This window comes from Carassius auratus, chromosome 41 (assembly GCF_003368295.1).
Source record: "Carassius auratus strain Wakin chromosome 41, ASM336829v1, whole genome shotgun sequence".
In the NCBI taxonomy this organism is placed as follows: Eukaryota; Metazoa; Chordata; class Actinopteri; order Cypriniformes; family Cyprinidae; genus Carassius; species Carassius auratus.
This window is the reverse complement of record NC_039283.1, coordinates 25,866,465-25,884,723: the sequence shown is the minus strand read 5'-3', so window position 1 is coordinate 25,884,723 and position 18,259 is coordinate 25,866,465. Positions and strand designations below refer to the sequence as shown.

At 39.3% G+C, this 18,259-nt stretch overlaps 2 protein-coding genes across 3 annotated transcripts in view; both read right to left on the bottom strand.

Annotated features, from left to right (window-relative positions):
- The window catches only part of gnrhr3 (gonadotropin releasing hormone receptor 3), a 9,332-nt gene extending 294 nt beyond the window's left edge, over nucleotides 1–9,038 (bottom strand). The window contains exons 1-4 of the mRNA XM_026227909.1: nucleotides 8,803–9,038; nucleotides 6,438–6,955; nucleotides 3,155–3,356; nucleotides 1–890 (exon numbers count right to left, since the gene is read on the bottom strand). The exon at nucleotides 1–890 is cut by the window's left edge and continues 294 nt beyond it. Of these exons, the coding sequence (XP_026083694.1) occupies nucleotides 532–890; nucleotides 3,155–3,356; nucleotides 6,438–6,935 (1,059 nt within the window). The 5' untranslated portion in view covers nucleotides 6,936–6,955; nucleotides 8,803–9,038 and the 3' untranslated portion in view covers nucleotides 1–531. The remainder of the gene's footprint in view (nucleotides 891–3,154; nucleotides 3,357–6,437; nucleotides 6,956–8,802) is intronic.
- Nucleotides 9,039–10,527: 1,489 nt separating this feature from the next.
- LOC113059690 (tetratricopeptide repeat protein 24-like) lies at nucleotides 10,528–16,164 on the bottom strand. 2 transcript variants are annotated; one of them, XM_026228229.1, is made up of 13 exons: nucleotides 15,922–16,164; nucleotides 15,526–15,819; nucleotides 15,171–15,372; nucleotides 14,766–14,972; nucleotides 13,026–13,154; nucleotides 12,793–12,914; nucleotides 12,580–12,657; nucleotides 12,399–12,448; nucleotides 12,247–12,314; nucleotides 12,051–12,165; nucleotides 11,369–11,430; nucleotides 11,243–11,291; nucleotides 10,528–11,157 (listed from the first exon to the last, which is right to left on the bottom strand). In XM_026228229.1, the coding sequence occupies exons 1-13, from the start codon at nucleotides 16,132–16,134 to the stop codon at nucleotides 11,046–11,048; spliced, it is 1,701 nt and encodes a 566-aa protein (XP_026084014.1). In that variant the 5' UTR covers nucleotides 16,135–16,164; the 3' UTR covers nucleotides 10,528–11,045. The 2 variants fall into 2 exon arrangements, with proteins under 2 accessions (XP_026084014.1, XP_026084015.1); XM_026228230.1 differs by having other exon boundaries at nucleotides 12,051–12,162.
- Between the last annotated feature and the right edge of the window lie 2,095 nt (nucleotides 16,165–18,259).

Here is an 18,259-nt window from a genome sequence, read left to right as displayed (position 1 = left end):
GTTTGCAGCACTAAGAACAGAAGGCATGGTCAGGTTGACTGTGTTTAATTGCATGTATTAACAACCCCATTAGCAGATATTCATTAGATTAAACAAGTGTGTAATTTAGCATTTCAAGCTAAAATACTGATAAAGAAGCACTTTTTCAGTGATTAGGTTGGCAATTCTGGGTCAGAATGAGCTGTAAAGTGGACCAGATTAAATGCCAGTCAATATTTTTAGGCAAAAAAATGGCTAAATAAAGATGAAATGCACTCTGGACGCAAACGGACACAGATCAACAGCGTAAACATACAAAACAAGTTTGACACCGACGTTTCAGTGCGTCCAGCTGCTTTAATAACAGAAGCACGCTGTGAAATCTGTGAAGTTATTCTAAAACTGCAGAGGCTTCTGGGTAAATCTGCTCTGAGCTCTTTTCATTAGTTGTGTATGAACCCCGCGGCGCTCCATGCAGCGGCTCAGAGTCTGGTTCATTGTGGAGCTCCATCGCTTCATCGTGGTGAGTTTGAGATGTGGTGTAAGAGCTCTTCAGGCTGGCCGTGTCGGACTGGTGTTCTCGTGTGGGATCCGGTCCAGGGAGCGTGGAGACTCTGCAGGGGTCCGACAGCGCCAGCAGCGGGCCAGATCGGCGCGGAACGAGGGCGTGTAAAGACCGTAGATCACCGGGTCGCAGCAGGTGTTCAGGTTCCCGAACACGAAGAGCAGGTGATGGATGTACTCGGGCGTGACCTTCAGCATCTCCGGCTGGAACCAGTACCAGATGCCCAGCAGATAGTAAGGTGTCCAGCAGACCACGAACGACAGGACGATGATGATGGTCATCTTCAGCGTCTTCATCCGGGCCTTCGGGATCATGTCTGTGCCGCTGCGTCTCAGAGACTCGCCCTCTGCAGAGACACACACAGCATCAGTGATCAAAGCTGTTCCTCAAACAGCGCTCGCAACATCAGGCTCACTGGTTCGATTCCCAGGGAATGCATGAACTGATTATTACTCTGACTCAGCACCACTATTTTAGTTTCTTTGAGAAAATCAAATAAGTTTGGTTTTTTTATTTTATAAAAAAAATTTATATATATATATATATATATATATATATATATATATATATTAGTTTTAGATAACAATGCTTTGCATATTAAACTGCTAAAAGAATTTTAACATCAAAAAAACTGCATTAAATGTAAAAAAATAAAAATGAGACATGAACCACTTTTTTAAAATGCTTTTTTAGGTAAATAAGTTGCAACTGGACAGTTTTTGTTGTGAAATTCTGAAAAACTGTGGAGATATTCAAAAGCAAATTTCATCTAATTCAAAAATATCAGATTAATCTACAAAAAAAGTGATTAATTTTTAAAATATATTTACAACAATAATCATAATTAATAACCTCCAACACTTTATTTTACATTAGTATTAAATAGTATTTTATAAAGCATCTTTTAAGTGAGCTTCTCTCAGATCACAGATTAAGAGAAAAATCTAAACATGCATAATAAGAGAATGAATGAAGCTATTGTGTATATGAGAATGAATAAAAACTGTGATGTTTTTTGTGATATCACACATCCCTTCGACACTCACCCAAACATCTACAGGACCAAACCCTCTTGAATATCTGACCTTGTGTGTTGCCCTTGGCAGGAATCAAGTGACCGAGCTGTGGGATCTGAGCAAAGCTCTCGGGGCTTCAGAGAGAGGAAAATAGAAGCTGTACAGATCCGACACTGCTGCGATATTACAGTAATCCACAGACTGCTGTTACTGTAGACATGTGACTGTGTTATTATTGAGCTCATAATGGAGCTGTTAAACCTGAGAGGGGCAATATGGGTATCTACAGCAGCTAAAATTAACTCTCTACCACACCTGCCGAAGGAGAACAATTCAGCAAATGTACCGGACATACGTGTGAATGACTGCTAATGTATTGGTGGCTTTATGATGATGAATTATGATGAGTTTTTCTTGTTTATCATGCTCAGTCCAGCAGGTTATTGTGTCATTCAGAGCATCATATTTAGCCACATAAGACAAAACCATTCTTTGGTTAAAATAAAAAGTTATAATTACGAGATAAAGAAATTGAGATTAAAAAGTCATAATATGAACAAAACATTTTCCAAAATAATTTCCAACATGCCATATTATGCCCTTTTCTCTCATAATTATTATTCAGTTTTATATACTTTTGACTGTGTCAGAATAAAAAAGTTTTTAACCTTTTAATTATGACATTTCATCTCATAAGAATAATTTACTATGTCATACTTTTGATTGTTTGTCATAATTATGACTCTTTATGTCACAATTACATTTTTATCTCATAATTCTTCATTTTTATCATTTTTCTTTTGATAATTATGACCTTTCATCTCATAATTGTAATCTGTCATTATTTGTATTTGTCATAATTATGAATATTTATCACAACTTTATTTTAATCAAATTTTTTTCATGTTTATATCATAATTATGACTTATCATTTAGACTTTTATCTCACAGTTATGACTTTTATCTAAATGATTTTTGTCTAAAGATTTATACTTTTTACTTCATAATTAAGATTTTTTAAATCTCATAATTTATACTTCTACCTCATAATTCTGACCTTTTTATGTAACTTTTATGTCATAATTATGCCCTTTTCTCTCATATTTATGGTTTTGTATGTCATACTTTTGACTTTTTTCCTAATTATGACTTTATCTCACAAATTTATGTTACCTTTTAATTATGACCTTTTATATCATGTCATACTTTAGATTTTTTTGTCATAATTATAACTCTTCATATAATCATTGTAATTTATGATGTCATAATTTTGATGTCATAATTAGGAATCTTTATGTCACCATTATATTTTTATATACATTTTTTATTTTTATCTCATAATTTTAATTTATCATTTAGACTATTATCTCACAGTTATGACTTCATCTCAATGATTTTTGTCTAAAAATGTAGACTTTACTTCATAATTATGATTTTTTTTTAAATCTCATGATTTATACTTCTTACCTCATAATTTAGAAATTTTTATCTAATTATGACTTATTATGTCATGTTTTAAACTGAGGTGAAAGCTTTCAGATGCTGAGTGAGTTGTAGACGTGTGTTTTGAATCTCATGGTCTCTGCTGCGGTACCTGTGCTCTTGTGCAGCTGTCTGTTGATCTCGATGAGGATGCAGGTGTAACAGCAGCTCATGACCAGCAGGGGAATCACGTACAGCGTCACGAAATGAAACATGTTGTACGCCGTCTCATGCCAGCGTTCGTGGAAACTCCCGTGAGTAACGCACTGAGTGAAGTCCACGCTCTTCACTTTGACTGTCCGGAAGATGAACAGCTACAAGAGGAAGAATGACGGACCAGCTGATCAGAACCAGTGAGTTACATGCTATTTTACTTCATTGCATATCTTCTTTCAAACAAGTGGAAAGAAAACATAAAAAGAAACACATTTAAGTTTTATTTTATTGCACTTTATTTATTTGTGTCTGTAGATTTCAGTCTCAATCCATATCTTTCAAGAGTCTTTCTCTTACAAACACCATACTTTACAGTTTTATTCCTCTCTATATTCTGAGTTTGTTCATATTTCATTCACACTGATTTTTACAATATTTACTCTTAAAAACATAGTGAGTGAATATTGGGGGGAGTGAGTGAGTGAGTGAATATTGGAGTGAGTGAGTGAGTGAATATTGGAGTGAGTGAGTGAGTGAATATTGGGATGAATGATTGAATATTGGGGTGAGTGAGTGAGTGAGTGAATATTGGGGTGAGTGAGTGATTGAATATTGGGGTGAGTGAGTGAATATTGGGGTGAGTGAGTGATTGAATATTGGGGTGAGTGAGTGAATATTGGGGTGAGTGAGTGAGTGAATATTGGGGTGAATGATTGAATATTGGGGTGAGTGAGTGAGTGAGTGAGTGAATATTGGGGTGAGTGAGTGAGTGAATATTGGGGTGAGTGAGTGAGTGAGTGAATATTGGGGTGAGTGAGTGAGTGAATATTGTGGTGAGTGAATATTGGGGTGAGTGAGTGAGTGAATATTGTGGTGAGTGAATATTGGGGTGAGTGAGTGAGTGAGTGAATATTGGGGTGAGTGAGTGAGTGAATATTGTGGTGAGTGAATATTGGGGTGGGTGAGTGAGTGAGTGAGAGAGTGAATATTGGGGTGAGTGAGTGAGTGAATATTGGGGTGGGTGAGTGAGTGAGTGAGTGAATATTGAGGTGAGTGAGTGAATATTGTGGTGAGTGAATATTGGGGTGAGTGAGTGAGTGAGTGAGTGAATATTGTGGTGAGTGAATATTGGGGTGAGTGAGTGAATATTGGGGTGAGTGGATATTGGGGTGAGTGTGTGAGTGAATATTGGGGTGAATGATTGAATATTGGGGTGAGTGAGTGAGTGAATATTGGGGTGAGTGAGTGAGTGAATATTGGGGTGAGTGGATATTGGGGTGAGTGAGTGAGTGAATATTGGGGTGAGTGAATATTGGAGTGAGTGAGTGAATATTGGGGTGAGTGAGTGAGTGAGTGGATATTGGGGTGAGTGAGTGATTGAATATTGGGGTGGGTGAGTGAGTGAGTGAGAGAGTGAATATTGGGGTAAGTGAGTGAGTGAATATTGGGGTGGGTGAGAGAGTGAGTGAGTGAATATTGGGGTGAGTGAGTGAATATTGGGGTGAGTGAATGAGTGAATGAGTGTGTGTGAGTGACTAAGTGAGTGAGCGAGTAAAGAGTGAGTGTGTGAGTGTGTGTGTGTGTGTGTGAGTGAGTGAGTGAGTGAGGGAGTGCGTGTGTGTGTGTGTGTGTGTGAGTAATTTAGTGAGTGAGTAATTGAGTGAGTGAGTGAGTGAATATGGGCGTGTGTGTGTGTGTGAGTGAGTGAGTGAGTGTGTGTGTGAGTGAGTGAGTGTGTGTGTGAATGCGTGAGTGTGTGAGTGACTAAGTGAGTGAGCAATAAGTGAGTGAGTGAGTGAGTGATTGAATATTGGGGTGAGTGAGTGAGTGAGTGAGTGAATATTGGGGTGAGTGAGTGAGTGAATATTGGGGTGAGTGAGTGAATATTGGGGTGAGTGAGTGAGTGAGTGAGTGAATATTGGGGTGAGTGAGTGATTGAATATTGGGGGGAGTGAGTGAGTGAGTGAATATTGGGGTGAGTGAGTGAGTGAGTGAATATTGGGGTGAGTGAGTGAATATTGGGGTGAGTGAGTGAGTGAATATTGGGGTGAGTGAGTGAGTGAGTGAATATTGGGGTGAGTGAGTGAGTGAGTGAATATTGGGGTGAATGAGTGAGTGAATATTGGGGTGAGTGAGTGAGTGAGTGAATATTGGGGTAAGTGAGGGAGTGAGTGAATATTGGGGTGAGTGAGTGAGTGAATATTGGGGTGAGTGAGTGAGTGAGTGAATATTGGGGTAAGTGAGGGAGTGAGTGAGTGAATATTGGGGTGAGTGAGTGAGTGAGTGAATATTGGGGTGAGTGAGTGAGTAAATATTGGGGTGAGTGAGTGAGTTAGTGAGTGAATATTTGGGTGAGTGAGTGAGTGAGTGAATATTGGGATGAGTGAGTGAGTGAGTGAATATTGGGGTGAGTGAGTGAATATGGGGGTGAGTGTGTGTGTGTGTGTGTGTGTGTGTGTGAGTGAGTGAGTGAGCGAGCGAGTGAGTGAATATGGGGGTGAGTGTGTGTGTGTGTGTGTGTGTGTGAGTGAGTGAGTGATTGAGTGAGTGAGCGAGTGAGTGAATATGGGGGTGAGTGTGTGTGAGTGACTAAGTTAGTGAGCGAGTAAGTGAGTGTGTGTGTGTGTGTGTGTATGTGTGAGTGAGTGAGTGAGTGAGTGAGTGTGGAGGTGAGTGAGTGAATATGGGGGTAATTGTGTGTGAATGTGTGGATGTGTGTGTGTGACTGAGTGTGTGTGAGTGACTAAGTGAGTGAGCGAGTAAAAAGTGAGTGTGTGAGTGTGAGTGAGTGAGTGAGTGAGTGAGTGAGGGAGTGTTTGTGTGTGTGTTTGTGTGTGTGTCGGTGTGTGTGTCGGTGTGTGTGTGTGTGTGAGTAAGTAATTTAGTGAGTGAGTAATTGAGTGAGTGAGTGAATATGGGTGTGTGTGTGTGTGTGTGTGTGAGTGAGTGAGTGTGTGTGTGTGTGTGGGCATGTTTTTGTGACATATCAGGACACAACTCTGTATAATGACATGGGTATGACACAGGTATTACAAGGAGAGGGTGACTTATGAGGACATAACCCATGTCCCCATTTCTCAAAACACTTATAAATCATACAGAATGAGTTTTTTTGAGAAAGTAAAAATGCACAAAGTTTCCTGTGAGGGTTAGGTTCACTGAGTGAGTGAGTGTTTGAGTGACCGAGTGAGTGAATGAGTGTATGTGTGTGTGTGTGTGTGTGTGTGTGTGTGTGTGACCTGTGGTGATGCGATCAGCGCACTGAGGCTCCAGGCCAGCAGTAACATCCTGCGGTTCCTCTGGTGGGCGTTCAGTGAGTCCAGTGGGTGAAGGATGGCGTGATGCCGGTCCAAACTGATGACCACCAGGATGAAGGCAGAGGTTTGCATGGCAAAGAGCTTCAGGAAGCACAGCAGCTTACAGAGTCCATCTCCGGCGTACCACTGCACCGTCACGTTCCACACCATGTCCAGCGGCATCACGATGAAGGTCATCATCAGGTCAGCGGACACCAGGCTGATGATGAGAGGACGCAGGTGAGACGCCAGACGCCGGCCGCGACCACGTGACACGCTGATGAGGAGCGCCAGGTTACTGACTGCAGCGAACAGGAAGAGCACCGTGGTGGCCGCCACACGGGCCTGAGCCGCGGGAGTGAAGGAGGGCGCCCTCCAGTCCGTCAGCGGAGGCAGGAGAGACGCGTTAGACACAGACGGCAGTGATGTGTTATCAGACATCACACTGCTCTGATCTGCACCTGCATTAAGAGACAAAAACAGCATCTGAATGAGGAGAGTAGAAGTGTAAAATACACTGATGCACTGATATGACGACATATCAGTGCATCCATTTCTAAACCAAAATACATATACATTGCAGTATTTTAGTCATTTTAATTCCATAATTATTTGTTAATTATATAATTGTGACTTTTTAATCTTTTTTAAGTCATATTTATGACGTTTAAGCATCACTGTTATTGCTCATAGTTAGTGTTTTTAAAGTTAAGTAAGTAATTAATAATATTTCTGAGTAGTTGTTAATTATTATTTATATATTTCGGATTACATTGCATCATTAGTTAAGCATCTCTGTGTTTGCTTATAGTTAATGATTTGACCAAACCGTTATGAGTATTGAAGATGCAAAGAATAATAAGTTGTAACAGATCTGTTCTTCTGCATTGCGACGTTACAAATGATTGGAAGGAGTTAGAAGCTAAAGTTCTAATCTGAGGCTGAGCTGAACAGCGGGTTCCTGCCAAACCACAGTTCCTTCAGCTCCAGGAATTTAGTCCAGCGTCACACACACACTGAGATCCCACACGGATCAGCACAGAACAACACGTCCTGATAGAATCAATAGTGTGTAACACAAACCCATGGAACAGAATCCCTGCACTCCTCAATCAGCAGAGCACTGAATCCAGCGACTGTGGGGTTAACTGTTGTGTTTGAGATCCCAGTATGAGGTTTAAAAGTCAAAGAGCACATTCTAACCTGGATAGAAAAACAACTCTTTAGGATTTTTAACATTCTTGCAGCTCAAGTACGTAGAGGTCATGGGTTTGATTCCAATCGCTTGGATGAAAGCATCTGCTAACTGCATAAATGTATATTTTAAAAGGTTATGAGACATTGATGTAAAATACAAAATATGGTAACACTGTATTTGAACCCTTAATAATGTACAGTGCATATAATTTTCATGCATTAGATAATAAAATGCATTTTTGCTGATTTATTATTACAGCTGAAATTGTTATTATGTGTTAATGCATTATGCTGAATGAATTTATTATAACTGTGGTTACAATTATTTATGAGATCATGCAATGCATTATAAGGTGCATGATTAATGCATTAAAAAACTTTTATAATGTACGGAGTATAAATACTTCATATAAAATGTTTCCAGAAATCTGATTCTGTGCTATTTATAGCTGATGTAATCTTCAGGTTTTGTTCATCCAAGCAAAAGAGACATCAAATACAGACATTCTCGCGTTCACGTTTAAGCTTCTTTTTATGCTTTAAATATATAATTTGTACCAAAAATATGTAACTAAAAGCAAAATAAAATCATTTATTTATTCCTTAGCTCTCCTGTTATAAATACTAACTGTAAATCTAGACTCTTTGGACATCTTTATGTCAGGTCTATAATTTATTAAACAGTACAGGATATTAAAATATTTAAAGGGACAGTGCTCCTTCTGCATTCTGCACACTATTAATATTTATACCCATGTTCATTAAACCAAACAATAAATCTTGTGTGTTCTGGTTTATTATCAGCCATTCTCACCAGCTGAGTGTTTTAATCAAAGAATGATCTGGATGGATTCTTGCCTGTTTTTGATTGTTTACACTCAGCTTTACTGTATTTTTACTGTACAAACACATTCCTCATGCTGCATCATCACTGGAAAAATATGATATCTCACACAGGAAACTAAAGTTACTAGATCCAGTAACAAACCTCTGATATCTTCTATGGTCATTACTGTGGTAAAGGATTTCCCAGTAATGTAATTTCTATGAATTAACTATTAGCTTCAAAATCCAGTTTGCTGATAGAATGAAACTGTAATGAAATCCTCACCTCTATAACGCAGTTAAAGCCAGATTCTCTGTGTAATATCCAGACTCACTCTTTCCCATCGCACTGAATCCTGTTCGAGTCAGTCCAAGAAATTCCTGATTATCCAGATTCTACATCCCATGAGATGAGCAGGTGAAGACTCATCCTGGACCCGATCATCACGGCTCATAATCCAGCTTTAGAGATGCACGAGACATGATGAAGAGGAGAAGATGATCCTGGCGAACTGAGGAGGTGCAGACTGTGTGTGTGTGTGTGTGTGTGTGTGTGAGAGAGAGAGAGAGAGAGAGAGAGAGAGAGAGAGAGAGAGAGAGAGAGAGAGAGAATAACTCCACTCATGTAAACCAATGGGAAAATGCCGTATCAAATTCTTGATAATTCCAGGTTCGTAAGGTTATTGATCGATGTATTATTTATTTTTGAGTTACTGCATATTCTTATTGTGAGAATGTATCTGAAAATTATCTGCATCATTCATGGAAGTGTGTAGAATTTAATAAAGACGAGCTACGAAATGTTGACCGTGCCGCAATCAGCCACTTGTAAATTGTAGCAATAATTTTGATCAAACAATTAAATATGTTGCTTATATGTAACACTGTTGTTGTATTTTTGGCCGCTTCTGGAGGAGTTAAAGAAATACGTTCGAAAAAATGTAATACACTGAGAATAATGCACAACGTGTTTTGACTTGAGTTGCAGTTCATCGTTTTAATGAAGTGTTTCACTTGTTAGCAGTCAACTAATGTAGATGTGCGTTGGATATTATCTTTGTAATTAAAATATATGGAATATTTATTTGTAAACACCATGTTTTTTTCTCTTATTTCAGTTAAATGTCACAAAACTAGCGAGCTGAGCCAGTAGTAGTGCTGACAGAGTCGAGTAAACATGAATGAACCGACGCGAAGAGGAACAGACGAACCGAATCAACTGAGGGAGAACCGCTTCGATTGATTCGAACTCGTGATTTCGATCATTCAGTTCAAGCGATTCACCAGCAGAAACCAGATCAATAGAGCCTGTCATTATTTTGGATGGGTGAAACGCATATACAGTAAAAGAAACGCAGCTTTTCGATACTCCGGTTCACTTAAAATTGCGTCGCAAAATGATTCTGTTTCGAGTGCTCTAATCGGATCGCGAATCATTTGATTCAGATCGGAGCTTCGCGTATCTAGCGGCTTTAGATTTAGTTGATCTTTATGAACCACGAACCAGTGTCAATGTGTCTGTTTTAAAATACCTAATCTCTTGTAAATAAAAATATAAGTAAAAAAAAAAACTAAAATCAATTTTATCTCGGATCAATTTTATACATTTCTAGACAACTTAATGACACATTATAACTATGAGAGATATACAAAATAAAAGTTGTATATATTAGTCTCTTTGCCCTACAAATTAATAAAATAACACTTAATATTTAATGGCATTAAATTATTTGTTAATTGCATTAAATAAAGCTTACTTTCTATAAAACAAGATCCAGTTTTCCAAAAGCTTTGTTTCTGCATGAGGTTGGCTGACGTGTTCAGGGGCGTGGCTTGAAAGTAATGGGTGTGGCTAGTCGCTTTAGCGCCAATAATTACCATTACATCCCAAACCTGATCACTAACTGATACTTTTGCAGGAAATAACATACAGTACAGTTATGCTGTTCCGAGTTATTGGACAGTAGTCACGTTGATATTATACCTGTTATGTCTTTATTCAGTCACCAATAACTGCTTTCTTGAGCATCTTATGCTGTGCTACAAGAAATACTATTATTATCATTTGAGGTGTAAAAACCTAGACGTCTCAATCAGTTTTTTGGACGTGCATATGTGTGGAAAATAACTTTATTGATTGACAAAGGTTTTTGATATCAAATTTATTTAGCTATTATCTGTGCATTAGGTGCTTTGATCTGGTATGAGACGGATTGATTCACTTCAGAAACTGTAAGAGACTGAAATGAGACAATAATGAGATGACATCTCCCCTGCTGAAACACAGAAATACTGCATGACTCATGATCACACAGTTGGCATCACAAGAGTTCAGGGCATCTGATCCACACATTAATGGGTTTATCAGACACGTGACGTCCATTAGCTCGTCTGGAGAGTCCTGCTTCAGTTTTGTGTTCATGTTGAATCTTGAATCTTTGTGTTTGTTGTCTGGAAGCGTCGCCACTGCAAACACAGTCCCTAAAAACCCTAGAAAAGCTCTTTCCCACTGAGATATTAGCCTTTATGTCACATGACCGTGCAGAATCTGGACTTCAGTCTCCTCGCCAGGGGCGTGGCTTCATCACTGTCAGGCTGAGTGAGGGGCGGAGTCACCGTGCTCCTGACCAATGGATGTGTGCTGAAACATTTAAATCATGAATAATCCATCGTCTTGACCGGCTCAGCATTTATGCACTTTAAATACATGAGAAACAGACTCATACCCGTTCATCCGTACAGGCCTTGGCTCCACAGATTCAGCAGACACGTCACCTATGAGGAAAGAGTTCATTTGTTTGAAGGCTTCTCTCGCTCTATATTTCTTCTGTGAAGTGTTTGTTCAGACTCACCGTGTGCTGATGGGAGGATCTGCTGATTCTCCTCTGCTTTATCATACGTGTTATTCAGATTCCTGATGATCACATCCAGCAGTTTAAAGACTCAGAGTCATGTTTTCAAATGCAAGTTTTATCATGTGAAGGCTGCAGTACATTACATGACTTGAAAATCTAATTCTAAGAAATCTAATAAAAAATCTTTGGTAAAAATTGGCATTGTGATTTAAAATGCAATTTAAAAAATATTAATAAAAATTAAGTTTTGCTTGTTTGTAGGTCACACAATTTGCCAAAACATTTGGTATTATATATCAATAATAAAGCATTTATATATTTATTCTGATAAATAATTTTGATTGTGTTAAAATGCAATTTGCATATATATATATATATATATATATATATATATATATATATATATATATATATATATATATATATATATATATAAACAATTTTTTTATTTTTTTTATGATTACTTTTATTGGTTAATACAAATAATACACAACATTTATCTTTTTAAAATTAAAATCAAAAAAGTGAAAAGGGAAATTTTTTGTTGTTTTTGGAGGCTGCTCCATTTCTGTTCACTTTCATTGTTGGCAAAAGATCATTGTAAACATTGGGCGTCTATGATAAGTCCTCATGTAGACGACTGATTAAACGTGTGTGAGTGTGTGTGTGTGTGTGTGACCTGTTGGCCTCTGGAAGTGCACTGTGATGATCAGCTCGTTCTCGCTCTCGCTCTTGTTCTTGCTGCAGGTGTGTCTGTGACGATGTCGTGGTTTGGCTGTGCTGCTTCCCGTCTGCTGAGAATGACACACAGTAAATCTGTTCCTCTGTGACAGTATCGTGTGTTTCTCAGCTGTGAGTGTGTGCTCAGTTCTTACGCGGTGCGTTCTCTCCGTTTGGCATCTCTCTCCTCCACTGCTGGAGGTCAGACCTCACAGCCGTCGTCCTGCAGACACATAAGAGAAGATCTCATCCTGATTCTCTAACAACATCCCACTGCTTCATTCACTCATACACACACTGGTGTTACCGTCGGGTGTGATGTGGCTCCGGGACGACCCGTCGTGATGCAGCTCCTCTCTGAGAACGGAGAACACCATCAGTGATCAGACTGTGATGTGCAACGTCAGTCCTCATTGCATTAATCCATGATACAGTTTCAGTTTTATTCCAATGCATCATGCAGGCCTTTAATATCCAGACAGACTGACCTGCTGTAGGAGCAGCTTCTGCTGTAACGCTTCACTCAGTTCACTGACCAGACGCTCCTGCACTGACCCAGACACGTCCTGCAGGTCACACACACACCTGAGCATTAGTCAAACACTGTGTTCTCCAGAAAATCTGTTGCAGTATGTTTCAGATGATAAAACCATTACTTGTATTCTGGAACATGCAGCGATAGTTCAGTGTTTAGATCTCACCTGGCATTTACACAGCAGTCGAAGCGCATCTTTAAAGTACATGGCAGCTTTATCTGGGTCCCTCATCTTTATTTTGATCCCACCGAGACCCTCACAGGCCTGCCACTGACCGGACGGGTCATCTGTGGAGAGAGAGACAGCTGTGTGACAGAGGACTGTCTGTGTGTGTGTGTGTGTGTGCATGTGTGTGCGTGTGAGTGTGTGTGTGTGTGTGTGTGTGTGTGGGTCAGTACCGGTGTCTCTGAAGGCCTGTTGTGCGTGTAGGTAACTCTCCCATGCCTCCTCCAGTTCTCCCAGCTCCATCAGAGCAAACCCCAGATTACTGAAGCAGCGACCCTGAGCTCCTCGGCTGCCCAGAGATCCTGCAGGACACAGCACACACACACACACACTCACTCACGGGACACTAATCATGATTCATGACGACACGCTGCACATGCACCACATATAACAGCAGTAAATAAATACTCCTGAAGAATGAGCACAATGTGATTTCTGAAAGTCATCATTGACTATAACCAGTCCCTCCAGAAAAACGCGGATTTTTTTTGTGATTGTTGCGGGCAAAAATCCTTGATTTTGCAGCACGTTTCTTAAAAAATGCGATGGAATATGCAGGATATTTTTGCAATTTTATGCAATGAAATTGCGTAAACTTGCAAAAACTATGGTTTGATTCCCCCAACACCTTTTTCTCACTAGGCTACTACCTTAATGTAAGGAGTAATGTCTTATTACTTCCTATGATAAGCACAGAATATTTAAGTTGCAATCTCTTACTGCAACGTAAATTATTTTACATACTACTAATATAATTACAACTGTAAGTTTTTGGTACTGTTCTGTAAAAAAAGTGCAATCTTACAACTGTAAAGTTGCATCAACTTCATTGAACCTACAACAGTGTTAGTACCCTAGTGAGAAGGGGGTGAAACTGCTTATTTGTGTTGGCTAATAAGAATGATTTGCACGCTTCAAGTTTCACCGTGAGTTTGCAGATGATGTTCACGTCACATAATTACGTCACTTCATAAGGTTCCCATGGCAATAGGGGGAAAATGGCGCTTTACTTGTATGAAGGAAACGCAACATTTTTCAACTTTCTGCTAATATATATGTGAGTTTTTTTGCAACGAAAATACAGGGATTATGAAATCATGCTAGCTCCGCATATTTTGCTTTCTGAAATCGGCAATTTATGCGGCAAAAGAGCGGCGTATTTAAAAAAATTAGACCCCCGCATAAATATGCGGCCTTTGGCTGATTATGCATTAAATCAAGCGATCACATAATCGCGTTTTTCTGGAGGGACTGTATAACGCATATTTGTTTTTCAAATCCATCAATGGATACTGAACAATAAATGTACTGTTAGCACTTTGTATCATGTTATCAATTATTATGGTAAACCAAAACTAAAACCATTTAATAATATTTTAATTTCTTTAAATTATATATATAATAAAAAAGTAGCCATAGCAACATTTCTCATTTTAGTATAAATAAACTAAATCTGAAATAAAAATGAATGGAAACTATATAGACTTTAAAAAAAAATGCTAAAAATTACAAAAAGGCAAACTAAAATTAAAATGGGAAACATGCAAATAAAAGCTAATTTTTAAAAACTATAGCTATAACACCGGTATGTGATTAGTAAAAATCTTGAAACTTTTAAAGGAAGATGTAATGTTAATATATGCATTGACTTATTTACACTGTTAAAGAGTAGGGCTCTCATACTAGCATGGGCAAAGTAAAAAACTAAAAACTAGTTGGACGAGTTCTGTGCCAAATATTTTTGTTATTCACTTCAATAGTCCTGTGTTGACAAATGAATTTTAAATTAATAACGAGCTCAACAAACTGCATGTTCTACTACTTCCAGAAGGAAGGTGCTGTTTCTAACAGTAGATGCATCGTTGCATGAACTGACACCTGCTCATGACTGCTGTAATCTGTGTGTGTCTCACCGTGGAGCGCCGCTGCCTCTCGGTGGAACCTCAGGGACTGCTGGTACTGACCCAGAGCGTTGTAGACGGCGCCCAGATTCTGCAGAACCACAGCCAGTCTGTGCGGTTTAGAGGAGACCAGAGGAATCGCCTGCTCGTAACACTCGGACGCCTCGGAGAACAGCCTCATCTGAGAGAAACTCAGAGCCACGTCACTCAGCAGCTTCCCTGAAACACAGGTGACCACATATAATCATTTCTATTCTGACTGTGACGTTTTGGCAGATAGAAGATTGTTCATTCAGATTCAGAACATCATTTTCTGACAGGATCTGGCATCCGGGATTTGATCTAATATTCCTCACTCATTAGTGATGCTGGACTGAATAATCCTCAGTAATCAAGCGGTGACAGCAAGTGTGTTACCTAGCGTCTCCGGATCGCTCATGCTGCTGCTCATCTCCAGGCTGTCGGTCAGCACGCTGATGATGTCATCGCCGGAGCTGCGGCCGCTCTGCAGCATGTGTTTCCCAGCATCCTTCAGAGCCAGCGCAGCTGCAGACGCGTTTCCCGCTAGTTTATAACTCTCAGCGGCTCGCTGGAAGCTAGCTACAGCCTCGTCCCACTCCTGAATCACACAAACACAACACACGGCTCAAATACACCTGCAGCTCACGCATTCAAGCAGTTCAATAATTATTAATGCTAAAGGTTTACAGTTTTTATTGCATTGAATCCAGTTAGAGTGCACTGGACCCAGAACACAAGGCTGGGAGCAGACCTCTCTCAGCAGGTGGCAGTGTGCGAGTCTGACGCAGGTGTGTCCCTCGGCCCCGGCGTCTCCCTGTGATCTGTACAGCTGTGCGGCCTGCAGATAGTGTCTCGCCGCCTGCGTCCGGTCCCCCAGAGCCTCGTGGGCCGTGGCCAGGTTAAACTGCAGGTCTGCGATCCTCTCGCCTCTCTCGCCCGGCTGTGAGCGTGACAGGACATCCAGCCCTTTCTGAGGCTCGCCCGCCTCCACGTACGATGCGCCCAGATTAAACGCACACCTGCGCTGCAGTCTCTTCTCTCTGAGCTGAGGAAGACAGCAAATCATGAGGCTTTACTCTGTTTCTCTGGCTGATTTAACAATCATACTCGACTGATAGAAGTCAGTTTTCATGTTGATTTCTGGTACCTTAGATGCAGCCTTAAGCGCGCTCCTGAAGCTCTGCAGCGCTGTGTTGTTGTGTCCGCTCTGGAGAGCTGCATGTCCAGCTGCGGTCAGTCTCTGGATCTCTTGCTGAGCATCTGTCTCCTCCACATCAGCTCTGTCCGTCCCGCTCTTCTTTTTCTTCTTCTTCTTCTGCTTCTCTCGAGCATCTTTGACTGGAGACCCATCAGAGGCCATGAACTCAGAGCAGATCACAGCTGAGAGACATGATGCTCAGCCTGAACACACACACATAGACAAACACACACACACACACAACAGGGCATTACGTGAGACATTTAACCTTTGTATGAAATGTTTCTGCAAATTAAACAAAGTCCGTACTATTTTTTCAGGCACTTCTTGTTTGACTGCAGATATATTAAACACAGCTGTTATAGACAACTTTATAACAGAGTTATAAAGTCAACTTCTGAGGGGGAAAAATACTATTTTAATACAATTGCGAGTTAAACAGTTATATCTCGCAAATCAGATTTTTTTTTTTTTTTTTTTTTAGAAAAAGAGTTTATAACACGCGATTAGCGGAAACGGACTTCCATACTTAACGCACATAACGTGTTACATTTATAACCTTAAATTGAACACTGATTTCTGTTCGAAATAAGTCGTAGTCGTCTGGGTTTTTGAACTGAAGATGTTGAACATTCTCTCATAATCCAGTTTCTGTTCAAACTGTTTTTATTATAAATATTTGAGGCAGCCCCTTGTTTAAGCCAGACTGACAGAACTTTGGCCGCGAAAACCTGAATGTATGTCACAACCAAAGACTAAAACTTAACTGAAGACACGAATTAGCATATTATTATTATTATTATTATTACTATTATAATTATTATATTTAGAATGAAACACATGACGATGCAGAACTTAAATTGTAAAATTGTATTATATATATATATATATATAAAAAGAAATAATCCATGAATCTGACTGGGTGGACAAGCTGTCAATCAGACCCGTAGCCCCGCCCTCGTTTTATAACGAATTATTCCAAATGAATTCTTATGAAACTTGAATTAAATGTAAAATAGATTGTATGGTTTATAACTGACTTCAAATGATTCAAGTTAATAAAATAAATGGTACAACACCGTTCGTCCTCAGCAGCAGGAGAGTAGTTTGAACGCGTGTTAATGGCAGACAGGATTCACACTTCACTAATGAATCATTCATCAGTCTTCTAGAGTGTCACTATAACACAGTCAGAACCGCAAACTGAACAATCATCACACACAACATAAAGAATATGCTCCAGAACACTACAGCAAACCATATCATAAAGACTACTTAAAAAAAAAAACTATAACAGACGTTATCCACGTTTATAAACTTACTCTTATAAACTTACACTTACGCGAACAAACACTGAATCCCCGGATGATGCTCCAAAACTCGTCCTTTAGAATCATGTCCTAAATTCTGAGCTGATCGATGAGTAAACAGGTGAGCAGACTGACAGGTCTCTCTCTCTCTCTCTCTCTCAGCACACCTGAGCAGGTAACCGTTTACAACCGTCTCCATGGAAACGCCATCAGTGACGTGTTTCCAAGACACTTCTCTTCCATCTTCATTTGACCCTCTAACTCTATCACTCTCTATTCCATTTCTATTCTACTTGTCTTCTTATTATAAAAAATGACCCTAAAACTAGCATTCTCTATTATTTTTCTATTATAACTACTTGTTTTCATATTGTTTATTATCATAAATAATAATAATACTAATAAACTTCCTACGTGTGCTGCATTAGACTAACTGAGCCGTATATATATTTGCCCTTTTGATGCTTCTGTTATCCTCATTTATAAGTTGCTTTGGATTAAATAATCTGCTAAATAACTAAATGTAAATGTAATAACCTAAAATAGGCTACTTAAATTATAAACTAAGAAAGAACATATTTGCATTTTATGTACATTTTTTTTTACTGTAGTTCTTTTAAACTACAGCTACCATAATGCACTGTGGCTCAATGTGTGTGTGTGTGTGTGTGTGTGTTTGTGTGTGTGTGAGTGTGTGCATTTGTTTGTGTGTGTGTGTGTGTTTATTTGTGTCAATAGTAGGATATTTAGATATCAGTACTGGAAAACTTTGTGCAGTGTGATCAGAACTAATGTTTGTGATTTTTAAATGTCCTCTTCACTTCCCAGCTTAAACAAACCAATTTCACAATAAAAAAATGTACATGTGAAATAGTTAATATTATTGTTTTCATATTTTGGGTGCAGAGAGTGAGCTAAACTTGGCAAAGTTTAAATAAACGTGTGGGTTTGTGAATAACTCTTCAGACAGCTGCTGA